The sequence below is a fragment of the Harpia harpyja genome, chromosome Z, assembly GCF_026419915.1.
Source record: "Harpia harpyja isolate bHarHar1 chromosome Z, bHarHar1 primary haplotype, whole genome shotgun sequence".
Classification (NCBI taxonomy): Eukaryota; Metazoa; Chordata; class Aves; order Accipitriformes; family Accipitridae; genus Harpia; species Harpia harpyja.
Window position 1 is genome coordinate 102306027 of NC_068969.1, and position 14739 is coordinate 102320765.

The following is a 14739-nucleotide window of genomic DNA, read 5'->3' on the forward strand; positions in this document are numbered from 1 at the left end:
TCTCTTCTCCCAATTCTACCTGAACAGCAATATCCTTGGAATCAATATTGTTCATTAATAAATTAGTCTGAGTGACAGAGCCTTTAGGAAAGTGTTCCTAAAAGGGGAGATTTTGTTTCTAAATTTACTGGGTTTGTTCTTCACTATGTAGACTTCTCTAAACTCATTTTAGTCCAAGTGCTACTTTTTGCTGTGATGTTTGGCTACATCTGACCATTTTTTCACGTAGGTAGTCCTGAAACATTTCAGAAGGCTACTTTTAAAATTATTTATTTAGTATAAATTAAATACGCTTAATTGTCTCAGATGTAAAGTGAAAAGCACAAAGATTTTGAATTCCTTTTCAGTTGGAGAAATGCATAGTTAACAATATTTCATGCTGTTTATCAGTGATACTTTGAGTAACCTTGTGAGTCTATGACCAAAGGGATGGCAAAATGGTTAAGATGAGCTAGGGCAGTTACCCGTATTTGAAATGGCTACTGTTAGCTGGCACTTATTTGGTTAAAATGAAAGATGTACATCTGTACCCCATTTGCATAAATTTTATTCATTGTGAAATGAACTACAGCTACTGATTTAAGACTACAGAATGATTAGTAGAAGATACTTGTGCATAGAGGTAAAGTATTTAAAGCAAAACAATATGAACTTGATTTATGGAAAAATAATAATTATAAAAGAGTAACAAAGAATGATTTCATTAATCTCTTCATGTGAACATGTGTGGTGATCAATACAGGGATTTTGTTTGTTTTTTTAGCTGCGTAAAAGATTGGTTTCCTGCTTCAAGTGTACACTACAAATAAAACTATATATATTTTTAAAAATAATTATTTCGTAAAAATAGAGGACTATCAAGAACAGCTGTTGCCTGAAAATTACTGTTTTTAAAAAAAAACTGATTAAATCTGTAAGTAATCTTTTTCCTTTGTTACCTTCTGAGCATCACTGAAGTCAGAATTCACCTTTAGCAACCTCATATCTAGATAATTTAGAATGTGTTCATCTCCTTCTTTATGCAAACCATGTGTGATTCTCATGGGTAGACTTACAGGTGTTTTTTTTTTTTTTTCATGAAATAAAAAAAAAAAACCAACCAACTTACTGTTCCTATAAATGTGGTGTTTCCAGCTCAGTTTTTTAGGTCAGCCTGTTACTTCAGTGGGATAGATTTTTCTAAGTTGAAATTGACCAAGGAATTGGGTGTCTTCAAAGAATTGTACTTAGATCATATTGTGAAATTTTTAAATATGATGCTTCCTGTCTCTTCTCTGAGAATGATGTTTTTCAGGGGAAAGAGTAAATGTCTTGAACAGTCACAGCTACGGATGGATGAGATTTGCCCTGTCCCTAGTATAAGGGACTGGAGTTCCCAAGCATCTTTAATCTGTGCACTATTCTGAAATCTTCTGGTTATAGCATTTTAAGGGGTATAGTTATCACATTGTAGATTTGCCACATTTTAAAGGTTTCCTGCTTCCGTTAGTGCTGTTTGTGAATTACATGTAGTTTCTAGTTGTGTACCTCTATTAATGTTTGAATTTGAGGTTGTTAACTACTTTGCTCTTTCCATGTCTTGCCAAATTGCCCTTCATGTCTTCATTGGCAAACCAGGGGATCCTACATCTGCTATGTTGCTAGGCTTTTTCTTACATGACGCCCTGTGTAACAGGGTATTTCTGGGGACAGTGGCTAGCTCCTGACAGCTTGGAGTTTATCATGAAGGGCCATTTAACTGGACAATACATTTTTGGGTTCTTGAACAAATTAAAATGATGCAGAGAAGAATTAGAATGTTCATTGGGAAAATATTCTTGGATACGATCATATTTCTCCCTTTCACAAATTTTCTTCTGATGTCAGTGATATTATTATTAACTTGCTTGTCAGTTTGATAATATTCAGAGAAATACATGATCAGAATTCTTTTGAGTAGTTTTGAAAGGAGACTTGCCTGATGTGAAGCAGTCACAGTATATCTTTTGTTAAAGCAACTAAAAATTGTGACTGCCCTGAATTTCCTGTTTCTAGAATTGGTGGCAGAAAAGAAGAAAAAGGGTTGGAGGAATTGAAGATAATTTTCTAACCGTTACAATAAACTCATATTACTATTCAAATTCATAGTTGATGTTCTGGAAAGTATTAATTTGATTTGTATACCAACATAACCAATGTTGTGAATCTGGGAATGGCTTATCCTCCAGCCTTTTATTGGCTTTTGGGCATAAGAACTGTACTGGGGTCACTCCAGCCTTGTGTCCTGTCTTTGACAGTAGCTGATAATTGATGCAGAGGAGCATAGAACAACAGGGCAAAGAAATGTGTAGTCACGCCACAATGGAGTGTTCCCCAGCCTCCAGTGTTTTGTGCCTTTGTGTTCTTTTTGTCGTCTTTTTTCCCTCCTTTTTCTTTTAAACATCTAAACCTTTGAAAGTTTTAGAGCAAGTTCTTCTAGAGTTTAACTATGTATACTGGAATAATTTATATTTCTGTTTTGCTTTGAAGTGGTAATGAGAGAAATTTTGTTAGGAGACTATAATCTGGGCTTGGTTTTAGTTGTCATAGTGTGCAGTAGTTACAGTTGTGTACCTAATATTTTAGAAAGATGGCATTATGTTTTTCGGGGGAGGGGGGCAGAATAAGTATGTAATACACAAAGATGGTATATATCAAGAATGATTGCTAAGATTGTTGGCATTAACATCACGTCTTCCTGAGAGTTGAGGACCTAACTGTATATTTTAATGGAGGACTAAATCAAATGTTTGTTCTCTCTGAATAGACAAGTTACTTAAAGAACAACAGGGTGGTTTTTGTTTTTTTTTTTTTTTTGAAACTTACCTTGGTACCTTATGTAGTCCTAACTTTAATATTATTTTCATAATTGGTCTTTGAGGAAACTCATGCAGGACAGTAGTTTGTTTTTAAGTAAGCATTTAAAGAATAGTTTGTTTATCAAAAGCTATAGGTAATTAATTTTCAAATCAACATTGTAGCTATCCTTTGGAATGGTCCTTCAGATTTGTCTTTCTGTGTTCAAAGCTTAAAGGTATTTTAAGTTTGTCACTAGCAATCCAAAATAATTTGTGGCCAATCTTCAGCTTTGTTCTGTGCTTCTGTTTAAGTAGTAATACTGTAGCTGTAGGTGCTAGAAAAGCTGTTAATGTTTCAACTATAAAACCTGTTTTGCAGAAGGTTTAACAGTAAAGCAAAGCTGTCTACAAATTTGGCATACAAGATAACATAATTATTGGGAATAATTAACGTAATTCCAAGGGTGAGGATGTTAGGATGTTTTTTTTACAGATAGAATCTGTGTCTTGGTTAGAAGTAATATTATAAGACAGTAGTTTAGAAACTGGTCCATTTTTGAACTGCTGTCACTGCTTCAAGCTGACTGCAACACCAGAATGTATATTTCCTGCCACCTTTATCCATACTTAGTAATATTAAAAAAATTATCCTTTAATTTACAGTATTTTATGCACACTTGCAAAAGAGAAATCTATACAGTCACAGTAGGCATTTAAACTTTACTTTCCTGTTTACTTACAGAAGGATGTAGTGCAAGTCTAGATGTACAGAGCTAAATATGAAGGATTAGACTCGTTAGTGTAGTCCCAATACAAGACTTTCTTCTTATCTGAGGTTCTAGTGATTTCTGCATCCTACCTTGGAAATGCTGTCTTTTGCACTGCTTTCTACTTAATAGGTATTTTTATAAATGTGAAGGTTAATTTCTACCTGATTGATGTAGGAAGAACAGTTGTTTTACTTTCTTTGCTGACTGTCATGAAAGAGAGGAGGTGTGCTTTTTTTCATATTACTGAGCCGCTTCCATCTATTCATAGCTTTCTTAAGCAGCAAGAGTGAAAATAATCATGCGTTCTTAGCTTTTATTTTCTTCTGTTTTCATGAACAGGAGTTACTGGAACTTCTCTGTATTCAAAATAAAGTGCTTTATGTATGGTTCACCTATGGAAGCTATAGGAATCAAACTAAATAAATCTTTAGGTACATTCTGCAGAAATCACTGGTTTTGGTCACCTCTACTTTTCAGAGTGATGCTCTCAATTGTTAAGATTTGTTATACATTGTGGGGTTTTTAATCTAAAATTTATGAGAATTATTTGGAAAAACTTAATACAGCACAGTATACCAGTGCGAAATACTTTGCACCTTACTGAATCAAGGGTGATAACAGAATTTTAACAGTGATTGTAGAGGATCTCTATCTGGCTTAGTATTCAGTACATTTTTCAACATAACAGTAACTACCTAAAATTGATACTACAAGCAAACAAGTATTTCTATGTTTTTACCTTATAAATTGAGACATACCTTCAGTCTAAACATATATTACTGTGTTTATGAAAATCATAGGCTGAATGTAAACTGTTCATGTGCTAATTTTTTTCAATCTGGCAAAGTGGAGTTGATGTGTCAATATAAATAATTCAGGAGTGATCTCTGTGTCATGCAGTTTGCTTTTTTTATGTAGCTTTCTCTTCTTCTGTTGTTCTCAGAACCTGGTTGTTTTTCTTCTGTGCAGTTTCCACATTTTGAATTAGATGTAAATTAAGAATACTTCATGTTATGAGAGATTACGTAATTGTCCTGATTTTTTTCCCCAGCAAGCTGTTAATGGCAGGATATGCCTTCTCATTGGTGTTTCATTTAATTATTAAAGGTGTTGATAAAAAGTATTTTAGCAGGCTGTCATCTAAGCTTACAAAGACGCCTTCAAGTAACTGATTTCTAATGTTTTGTTGCTTTTGATAACTGATATTTGATAACTATGTCAGTGGAAATGGAGAACAGTGCATTAATGTTTCTGGTTGAGGTGTGTTTCACTCAACTTCCTTTGTTTTGTCAGCATGTAGTTTTAACAGGCCACTAAGAGCAGCTTTGCATTATACAGTTGCATAGCACTTAAACTTTAAAAATCTCTGATAAATGTGGAGGTGTATAGTGAATTCACCAGAATCATCCATTTATATTGTGATTCTTTCCTTTAGTAAGAGGAAGATATTTCCTGTGTTCTTAGTCAAGGATGAAATGCTTAACTGTATTGAAGTACAGCTTCATTCTTTAGGAGAAGTCTTTAGGCATATTTAGTCTCTTATTTCACTTTTTGGCACTATGATTCTAGTAGGCATGATAGGAGCTGCTAGTGCAGTGTCTCACTTGAGAGTTTACTACTGTGCGTACATTGATTGCTGTGTACATGTACTGTCCTAGCATCTACTAAGTGAAGCATATAAAATACATGCTCCTCAGTTTAACTCGTTATGCCTGACTTCAGAGTTACTGAATTATTTGTGTGCTAAAGCCTACCATTCTTTTTGTTTGCTTTTTATTCACATGTGCATAACAGAATAGCAAACTGGCATGCTCCTAGCGTACTGAATGTGGTCAAACAATGCTGCTAAATCTGTCAGGGGAAAGGAGTTGTCAGTTGTGCTAATATAGCTATTGCTGGTCCTGTTTCATCCCAGCATTAGATGGAGCACTAGCGGGTTTGTGTAGCTGGAGCTCTGTGGTGTTCTTTCTCTCTAGAGAATGGGATCTGTCAGAATGCATCATGGTTCTCACTGGGGAAAAACAATGTCACAGTCCTGAAGGGGTGAAAAAGTGAGTCAAGCCTGAAAAGGCCATGAGAGTCTAAAAACAAACACCACCACAACTTAGAAGATTTTTAATATACATGCATCTATGAATTACTTTAAGGTGTAGAGAATTACAGCATTCTTGAGGCTAGGGTTTTAAAAACACCAGTTTTGCTCTGTGCTAAAGATTATCGTTATATGTACTGGGTGTTATTCAGTGCAGACAGTTGTGGGTGAGAAACTGTTTGGTGTAACAGAAGTACACAGAACAAAGGTATCTGCTACTTCAAAATGCTTGCTATCCAAAAAAAGAAGGCAGATACACAGAAAATCAGATGGTAATGATAATCAACCGAAGCTATTGTTGCAGAACACAAGTGTGCTGGCTTGAAATTTTTTTATATGTCAGCAAGTTTTTAGATGAGATTTGAGGCAAAGTGGCTTTGTGTACATTAATCGGGACAATTTGCCAAGTGTAAAAGTGCAGGTAAAAAAAAAAAAAGTCTGACTTTTTTCTAATGAGTCCCTTCTGGAAGGGGTATATCCTGCTTCCACCACTCTACCTGTGAATGGCTCAGTGGCACAGCCATTTCTGCGTGGATTTTTGTAAGACTTCAGTATTTAGTTTGACTTGGTAACCCAGCAGAAAAGTAACATAGCCAAAAGAATGAAAAGTATTCTGCTGAGTTAGTTAGCAGAATTGTTTTAATGTGAACTTGATGGGTGCCAGAGTAGTGTTAAGGATAGGGTGTATCATAGAGTGGGATAGAGTAGAGGGGAGGAAAGTAAGGGAAGGGGTTATACATCTTTTGGCAGAGGAAAGCTGTAAGATCAGCTCAGTCATTTTGCACAACTCCACCCTCAGAATCACCATGAGAAAGAATGTGAAGATACTTGGTTGTCACTATGGGCCAGCTCGAGATGGTAGAATCATTTATGTTGGAAAAGGCCCTTAAGATCATCGAGTCCAACCGTAAACCTAACACTACCAAGTCCACCACTAAACCATGTCCTGAAGTGCCACGTCTACATATCTTTTAAATACCTCCAGGGATGGTGACTCAACCGCTTCCCTGAGCAGCCTGTTCCAATGCTTGACAACCCTTTCGGTGAAGAAATTTTTCCTAATATGAGTCAGCATCTCAGTAATAAATGAGTTAAGTCAGGAAAGAATAGACTTTTGAGGGGTCTTGAAGTTATACCAAGTAGCTTCTCATCCTTGTCTTTTTTTTGGATAGAAAAGCAAGAACTTCTGAAGAGCTAGAGTAAGGGTTAATCAGAGCTAAGAAATCCCTGCAGCAGTGGTCTGAACTGGGGTCCTTAAAAGAGACAAAAAACCAAAAAAACCACCCCCCAAAAAAACCCCAAACCAAAACTCCTTGTCAACACCAACATGAGCTGTTAAGCTTGACAATGAAATGTTATGGCCATGATATTTCTTCTTTTGGGAGCTCAGTCTCTGATTTTGTGCCATGTTTTTTCCATTGCTGCATTAATCCATGTTCTTCAATGCTGTTGCATGAGTTTGTGACAGGAAGATAACGCAGTGCTGTATCTGATCTTTGATTACAGGAAAGCCACATGGCTTAGGTGGTGAATCCAGAATGTATTTAGTCTATTTTCAAGCCCATTTTAATGTAAGGGACAGACTAGCAAGAGACTATCTCTCCATTTGTGAAGTGATGTTATTTTGTTTAAGTTCTTTTACATCTGCCACATGTGAGGTTCTGTTAGGCCTGCCTACTTTCCCTATTGGCTTTATTTTTAATAAAAATGACTCACAGTTGAGTAACTAAGTAAATTTTCTACTTCTTTCTAATATGTGATGCATTTCCAGAAGGGGAAAAACAGGACAGCCAGTCTTTCCTTGAAGTTAGTATGTCACAATTCTTTTGGTCACTTTTTTGGAAGAGATTTTTTGCAAGAAGGTTCCTCTGAAGTTTAAAAGAAGACTTGAACTGACAAGGCTTGACCAAAAAGGCTTCTGTAATCTTAGTTCTTTCTAAGGGTATTTATTTCTTTACTGCTGTAGAAAAAACAAGATAGTAGTGTTGATATAACCAAAATGTGAGCTAGTTTACTTGCGGTATTCATATTACCAATTTGATAGTGGAAATATCTGTCATGTTCTCAATTTTCTTTCAGTGTTTTAGACCTCATACTGGAGTCCCCAGTTTGCTTCAAATTACTTGTCTGCTAGTGAAGCTTCTGGGAAATACCTGGCTGCTCAACTAGGCAGTACAAAGATGGTTTTCCTCAAACTTTTCTGTCTCTCTATAAATGAGAGTTTTTCTCAGCATAAAGAGGACAATGTGAGGAAAAGTTGCTGTAAGTGCAGTTTTTCATACATGAGTAAAATGGTTTTAGTGCACATTTTAATTAGCAAGCCTCATTATAAAGGTCTGCCATTGCTACAGAGTTGTTAACACGGGAATTGGTAGCATCATTATGTCCTGGTTTCTTCACATCCAAATTGTCTGCTTTTCTGCACAGCACACCTTGCTCACTTCTGAGTTAGTGCCCACTCTGTCAGGTAGCTGAATAGAAATGTTCATTGGCAATGGTGTACAAGAGGCTTCCTGGGCTAGTCTCGTGGTCTTTCCTGTCCATGTAGTGAGCTTAGTTTTGGTAGAGGTTTACCTTGAGTATGTAGCCATCTGCACTTTCAAAATTAAAACTTACAAGCATATTTCCAGTCATTTTGGAAAGTTATTGTTGCTGCTTGTTTTCCAGGGAATTGAAGTATAACATTTTGAAGAGCTCTAAGGCTGCTCACCTGGGCTCTTTCTTGTGGTGTAATGGGGTGTGTTACAGCTCCAAAAGAGGTGTGAGCTGGGGAAATTCCCACCCAAGGCAGGCCAAAGTATAGAAATCGGCCAAACTGTATTTTCAGAGAAACCAAATTACGAGGAAGTTTTTTTCCTCTCCTATTATGTTCCCTTGAAATTAGGGGCTATGATGTAAACTATTTGTAGTGCTGTAACTATCCCAGCCTACTTGTCTTCAGTGTTTCTCTTGTTTCTATAGCTTGTGCTATTGCAAACCTCTCAAACTGAGTTAAGCCCTGGAAAAGTAAACTGTGCAGAGGAATCCTAAACTTGGGATGGATCTACTAAGGTTTTCACTGTCTCTAATTTCTGTGATTGTGTCAAAGATTTTTTTTTTTGCTTGGTTGGGGGTGGGTTCAAAGAGATGCATGCACATGTTCCAGTTTAAATTCACAGTTATTGGATGTTTGGTTTTGCTATGCATACAGTTCTGTAATGCACGGTAGCTCTGTCTGTACTTGTGGCTGTGTATTCGAAGCTGACTTTGCTTATTGCTGTGACTTAGGTTTGTGGAAAAGGTTATTTCACACCAAGCTGGTGATGACTGAGATCGATGCCCACATTTAGGAGCCTGTCTTTGCTTCCCAACATCTCACTGATCCTTTGTCTGAAAAAAATCACTATTATGTGGTATGGCAGTAGCATGTCTGTACATGTGCTATAGTTTCATTATAAGCAGCATAGTTGGTACAATTGATTCACCTTACCCTTGAGTAGGCATCTTGCAGCTGGTCAGGTTAACTGTTTTTGACTTCATTGGCTGACAGATGAAATCTCCATTGACTACAGTGGGTTTACAGGTTTACACACCTTAATTGAGGTGTCTACCTGTAGGTGTCTTAATCTTTAAATACTGTCTTGTATTCCTGATGGTAGTGCAAGTACAGGGTCTTGTCTTTCCAAATATGCTCTGGATATATCCTGATGAGCTTGCTAGTTATGTCTGCTTTTTCAAATTTGTTGCTTTTAAAGTTTTTAAACTATAGAAGGTGATAAACTCAGCTTGGTTTGTAGAGAGGTGGTGAAGAAGGTGCATCTTTACATCTCTGACACTTTTGATTTCCTTTGTATAATGAAAAATATACAAATATCCTTTCTGGATGAACAGGGAAGTAAAAGACTCCATATGCCACAAATTCAGCTGTAGATGTTCGTACTGCAGTGGGAAGCAGGTTTCTTTTACTGAAGTGAGTGTGGGGCATCACACACAAAAGCCTTCTTTTTGCTGCTTTCCATATGTCTGGGGTTTGGACTCCTCAGGCATTTCTAAAGACTTCATTTTATGTAATGCAATTTTTTCTTTTGGTAATGTAATACTTTCTAACAGTCGACATCTCCAGTATAGCCTTGCTATTTCATTTATTTCAAACTACAGTGCTGTTGATAGTATTGTTGTAGTACCTATTACATAGTGTCCAATCAGACTGCATGAGAGTCCTGCAGTCAAGCATCTCCCTTTGAAAACTGTCCTGCCGCAATGCCACCATGTACAGAGCTTACTGCAGTTTCTGTTACAGTAGCTCTGCGTGCAGCTCTCTGTGCCCAGCCCCACGCTGTGCTGCTTGTCCCACTCTGCCTCAACTCCCAACCTTATTCTGAAAGGTGGGGCAATATTGTCTCTTCTCATCATGTTTGGTAGTCCTCTTCCATCTCCCAGAAGAAAGTAGGGTCATCAATTGGTGTCTGAATCCTGGTTTGTGAGGTTTGGGGTTTTTTGGCTGGGATGGTGGACCCTTAGGAAGAAAGGAGAAGACATACCTAGTCTCCCTGTTTACCTTGTAGTTAACTTCCTTTGTGACTGAAAGTCCTAGCCCTCAAGTATGTTTAGGGTGATTGTGGACAGAGATCGATATGGAGAGCAGAAAAGAGTCCCATCTTCCCAAAATCCCACCAACCCTTTGTCTGGAGGGAACAAAGAAGTCGTGGTATGACAGTAACATGCTATCTTTTTACTTCTGTCTTTAAGTTTACTTCTTGTCTTTAAATTACAAGGGGATTAAAGGTAAAGCTGTTCAGTTACAAGGTGTTAGGATTGGAGTTTTAGACACTAAATGGTTTTCTTTGTCAATTGTGAATTTAAGATGTGGATTAAAATCTGCTTTAAAATAGGAGTCTCGCTCCTCCATGGGCTTTAGCATTTATTCTAGAGAACTTGAGTGTGCCTGGTTTTGGTTCTAAGCATAAATCATATTGATGCTTCTTGAGGTAAAAATTATCTGCATCCTTAATTAAGACCAGGAGAGTACCTGTGATACTTGGGAAACTGCATGTTGAATGCACGTTTAGATTTTTTACTTTATTTTTCAACTGTATCCACTAATAACCTGTTTTCTTTTGCAGAACCCTGTGATAATATGAGAGAGATTCTGCAAAATGTGGCGAAACTACAAGGTGTTTCAAATATGAGAAAACTAGGTCACTTGAATAATTTTACTAAGGTAAGAGTTCAAATGGTATCATAGAACAAGTGATTACCCAGGCAAAATATTTTGCATGTACTCTATCAGACATTGGCTGAGAGATTCATGAAACAGCTTAGTATCATGGACCAGTACTTGAAATCTATATACTATGGGAGAGGAAAGGAGCAGATAAGGACAAGCAAATATGTGAATGCAGGGTTATGCTGAAGTTTGTCTGAATGTCCTACTAGCTGAATTTTTGTGTTGTTTTAGTGCTTAGAAGCCTGAAGTACCTCCCAATTAATGGGTTAAGTTGCACAAATAGAGCTAAAGATTGGTTAGTGCTCCACTGAATTGAATCAAAAATGTGAAATGCCAGACACTCTGGGTGTAAGCTGTCAAAAGTATGGTGAGGGCAAGTACTATATCAATGAGCATCATATGCGGTGGTTTGGACACTAATAGAACAGCAACCATCAACTTTCACTGCAGTTTTCATAGTGAAAAAGATTTAAAGGGGTGATTTCTAGAAATGGTCTGTATTGCTGATTTTTGGGGTGCTTTTTATCAAATATCCAAACCATGGGAATGTGACAGGTACTTGCCTGAAAGTATGGTATGTTGGAAGCTGTCATTGTGAGCTGACAGGAGGCAAGAATTAAAAACTTATGTCAGGATGAGAGTGTAGGCTGAAGAAGGAGGCCATCAAAGGCCTTCAGAAGGAGAGCAAGTACCCTTTTTTGGGGTAGATGAGGAACCTGTGGAGAGGAGCAGAGAGGACTGATGGAAGGTGGGCAGGAAGTTAGGAAACTGTTGTTGTAGCATATTGAATGGTTGTGGTTCGACCAGTGTTCCATTTGTGAAAGCAAGGGAAAAGTGCATTGCAGTCAGTGAGCTAGGAGAGATGAAGCTTCAGTGTGAGTGTTACCCAAATGGATGGGCTGATACTCAGAAGGAGCTGGTAAGTTGTATACCTTTCTGATAGAGCACCACAGAGAGGGCAACATGCCTGAAGATGAAACAGAAGTTTTGGTGACAGAGGATGGATCCTGCAATCAGCAGTAGCCAAGAAACAAGGTAGTAGTGGAGGATTTTGTGGGTAAAGTAAGGTTTAAATTATTGTTGTTGTAGATGAGCTGGTAACAGGTCATTGAGTGAGATAACCAGGAGGCTTTGACAGTTTTGAGACTTATCTCAAGTGAAAGAACAAATGCTCAAGGGCAGGTTTAGGGGACCAGTTTATATGAGAAAGACAAACATGCATGCTAATCTTTGAAGTAGGCATGCTCCTTGGGTGTTAAAAGCACTCCTTGCAAGATTGAACAGCACTTCAGTAGTAGTGTATGAGATTTGGTTAGCAGGAGGGCGAGTCCCGAGAACAAAATCACAATAGCAAATACATTGGTCTTCTAGTGCATTAATAATAAATCTGTAAATGCCCCATTTTCTGAGTTGGTTCAGAGCACATGTAGGTGCATAACATTCACTGAGGAAATGAACTTACTTATATGGAAATCTTTCATTTGGGTCATTGTCTTGTGTTTGTTAGACATCCACCATTGACAAAATGCTACTGTTTTTACTGAGATTCCAGATTGTGTTCCAAGAAAGCCATTATTCTGCTAGAAAAGGCCGATACATAGATACGTTTCCTTTTTGCGCTAATCTGGAAACTTTCAAATGCAAGTGCTTCCAAATTCTCTAGTTGCCTTAAAATTAAAAGAGCTGGATTAGGTTTGCAGATGCATGATTCCTAGTGAAAAGTCAATATGTGAAACTATGGATCTTAAAACAGTGTTGATTTTACTACTGAAATCATATGTTAAACAGCTCTAAATGTGGTAAACTAGTAAATATGCATACTGTAATTAAAGGATGAACCAACAATTCTTTTTAAAAGATAGCTTTGAAAAATTGAATAATTCCATAATTGAATATTTGAAGAATTTGTCCTTTATACTTAACCTGGTGCTAAAAATGGAAAATACTTACAAAAACACAAGGAAGGTTTTCATAAATTGGACTTAAAACTGGCAAGAGATGATTAATTTGTGAAAAGCAACTTGGTAAAATTAAATATGACTTTTAAAGACAGAGACAGTAGTTCATAACCTGGTTTTAATCCTGAATTAGAGTGACCCTTTATAAGGGAATCATCCTACTCTATTTAATATTTAGCACTTGTTCTTATATACATCTCCCTGGACTATCTGCTTTATAAATGTATAACTTGTACATTTGGTTTTGAAAAGTCTTCCTATTTTTGTTTAAACTGTAAATGCAGCTATGAAAATAGAATAAAAGTTGCAAATTGTATTGTACTGTCTGCCTTGTGGTTGGAACAATTCTGCATTTTTCATTCCAGTGAAAAGAGTGAAAGCCTGGAGCTTGGGGGAGATGGTTTTATTTCCTTTTTGCACTCTGGTCTTCTACCATGAATTGACACAGTCCGAGTTCCCCCTTTGTGAGATAGGACTGTGGGCAAGATAGATACGCTAAGAGCTGAGGATGTTTGTATCCTGTCTTGAAATTATATTGAAGATGAACTTGATTTGTTTGTAAATTCTTGCATTTTATGGTCCATTTTTGAAAGACTACCAGTTATCTAGGATATTTGTGCTATGGACTGGGAAAGGACCTGTGAATTTTTTTATAGCATATTTCTCATAAAATAATTCAGAAAAATCTATAAAATTTAACTCTCCTGCTAGGAATATTACTATACTTAAAAGAAAATGTCAGTACCAGTCTAAGAAGTTGCTCCCCACTGCCCCAGATTTTTCCTTCAAAGATGGGGCAAATCTCGCATTTGGAAGAAATACTGTTCTTTTTTGGTCAGGGGAAGCAAAATGTTTGTATTCATGTGGAAATAAGTAATGTAAGTTAACATGGACTTTCCTGACAGAGATCATGGTAGACAGTAAGCTTTATATAAGTTTCAAGATATCTGAGGTATATTAGGTTCAGGTTTCTTTCCTTGAAAGAGGACTAGATTTTTAAGGTGGGCTTTGTTCCCCCTACCCCATTTCATTTAAGGAGGAGAGTAATCACCCTTCTAAAATTACTGAACTAGACTCCAGGATTTTATGCACAAGTTGAATACTTCAAATAAAATTTATTAGAATAATGGCAGTCAGCAGTCAACAGGATTTGTTACTTTATCTGCAGGAGTGATACCATAAGGCAGATATTTTGTATGAAGCTTGACTCCCTTTTCACTTGTTTTTGCCTTCAAGAGAAGTGTGAACTAGTGATGTTCAAGTCCCCACAGCATCCATACTTACTCTGCAAAGTATGCTGTACACATGATATTTTACAAAAACCTGCATTTAATTCATCAAATTTTAGCTAGTACTTCTGAGTAAAAACCTTTGTGTTCTTGGCTCTTTGGCTGCAGAACATGGGTTGTTCTTGCCCAACAGGTGCTGTAAGTCTTCTCCTCCAAGAAATTAGCATCCCCAGCCTGGTGATACTCAGGCTGTGGAAAGGTATGTTTAGTTCTGAACTGCAGTAGTGGCAGACTTGGAAATTTTTCTCCTCATCTGCTGCTCATCACCTAATAAATGAAGCTGCAGTTCTGTGGGCAAAAATGTTTATGAAGTACTGCCTAAACTGTATCAGACAAAAATATTCTTGTTCCTTTCAAACCACCTATATTGCTATTTAAGCTAACCTGAATTTTGACCTGAAAACTGAGGATTTGACCTCTGATAAATGGTCAGCAACACTTTCAGTCGCCACAGCAGTTCACAAGCTCGGTATGTGCCTTTGGCTTCAGTAAACTGAGTAGGATTACTCATCTTTCATTTATACGGCCAGCTACATAAGGCAAGCATCTTGAAGTTTCCCAGCTTCTGCTGATTAATACCAGAACATGATGGTTACTTCTTTGGGGTT

General features: G+C 37.1%; 1 protein-coding gene across 1 annotated transcript in view; it reads left to right on the forward strand.

Moving 5' to 3' along the window:
• RICTOR (RPTOR independent companion of MTOR complex 2) overlaps positions 1 to 14739 on the forward strand; it is an 89614-nt gene that overhangs the window by 7749 nt on the left and 67126 nt on the right. Inside the window, exon 3 of the mRNA XM_052778819.1 lies at positions 10781 to 10878. Coding sequence (XP_052634779.1) covers positions 10781 to 10878 — 98 coding nt within the window. The remainder of the gene's footprint in view (positions 1 to 10780; positions 10879 to 14739) is intronic.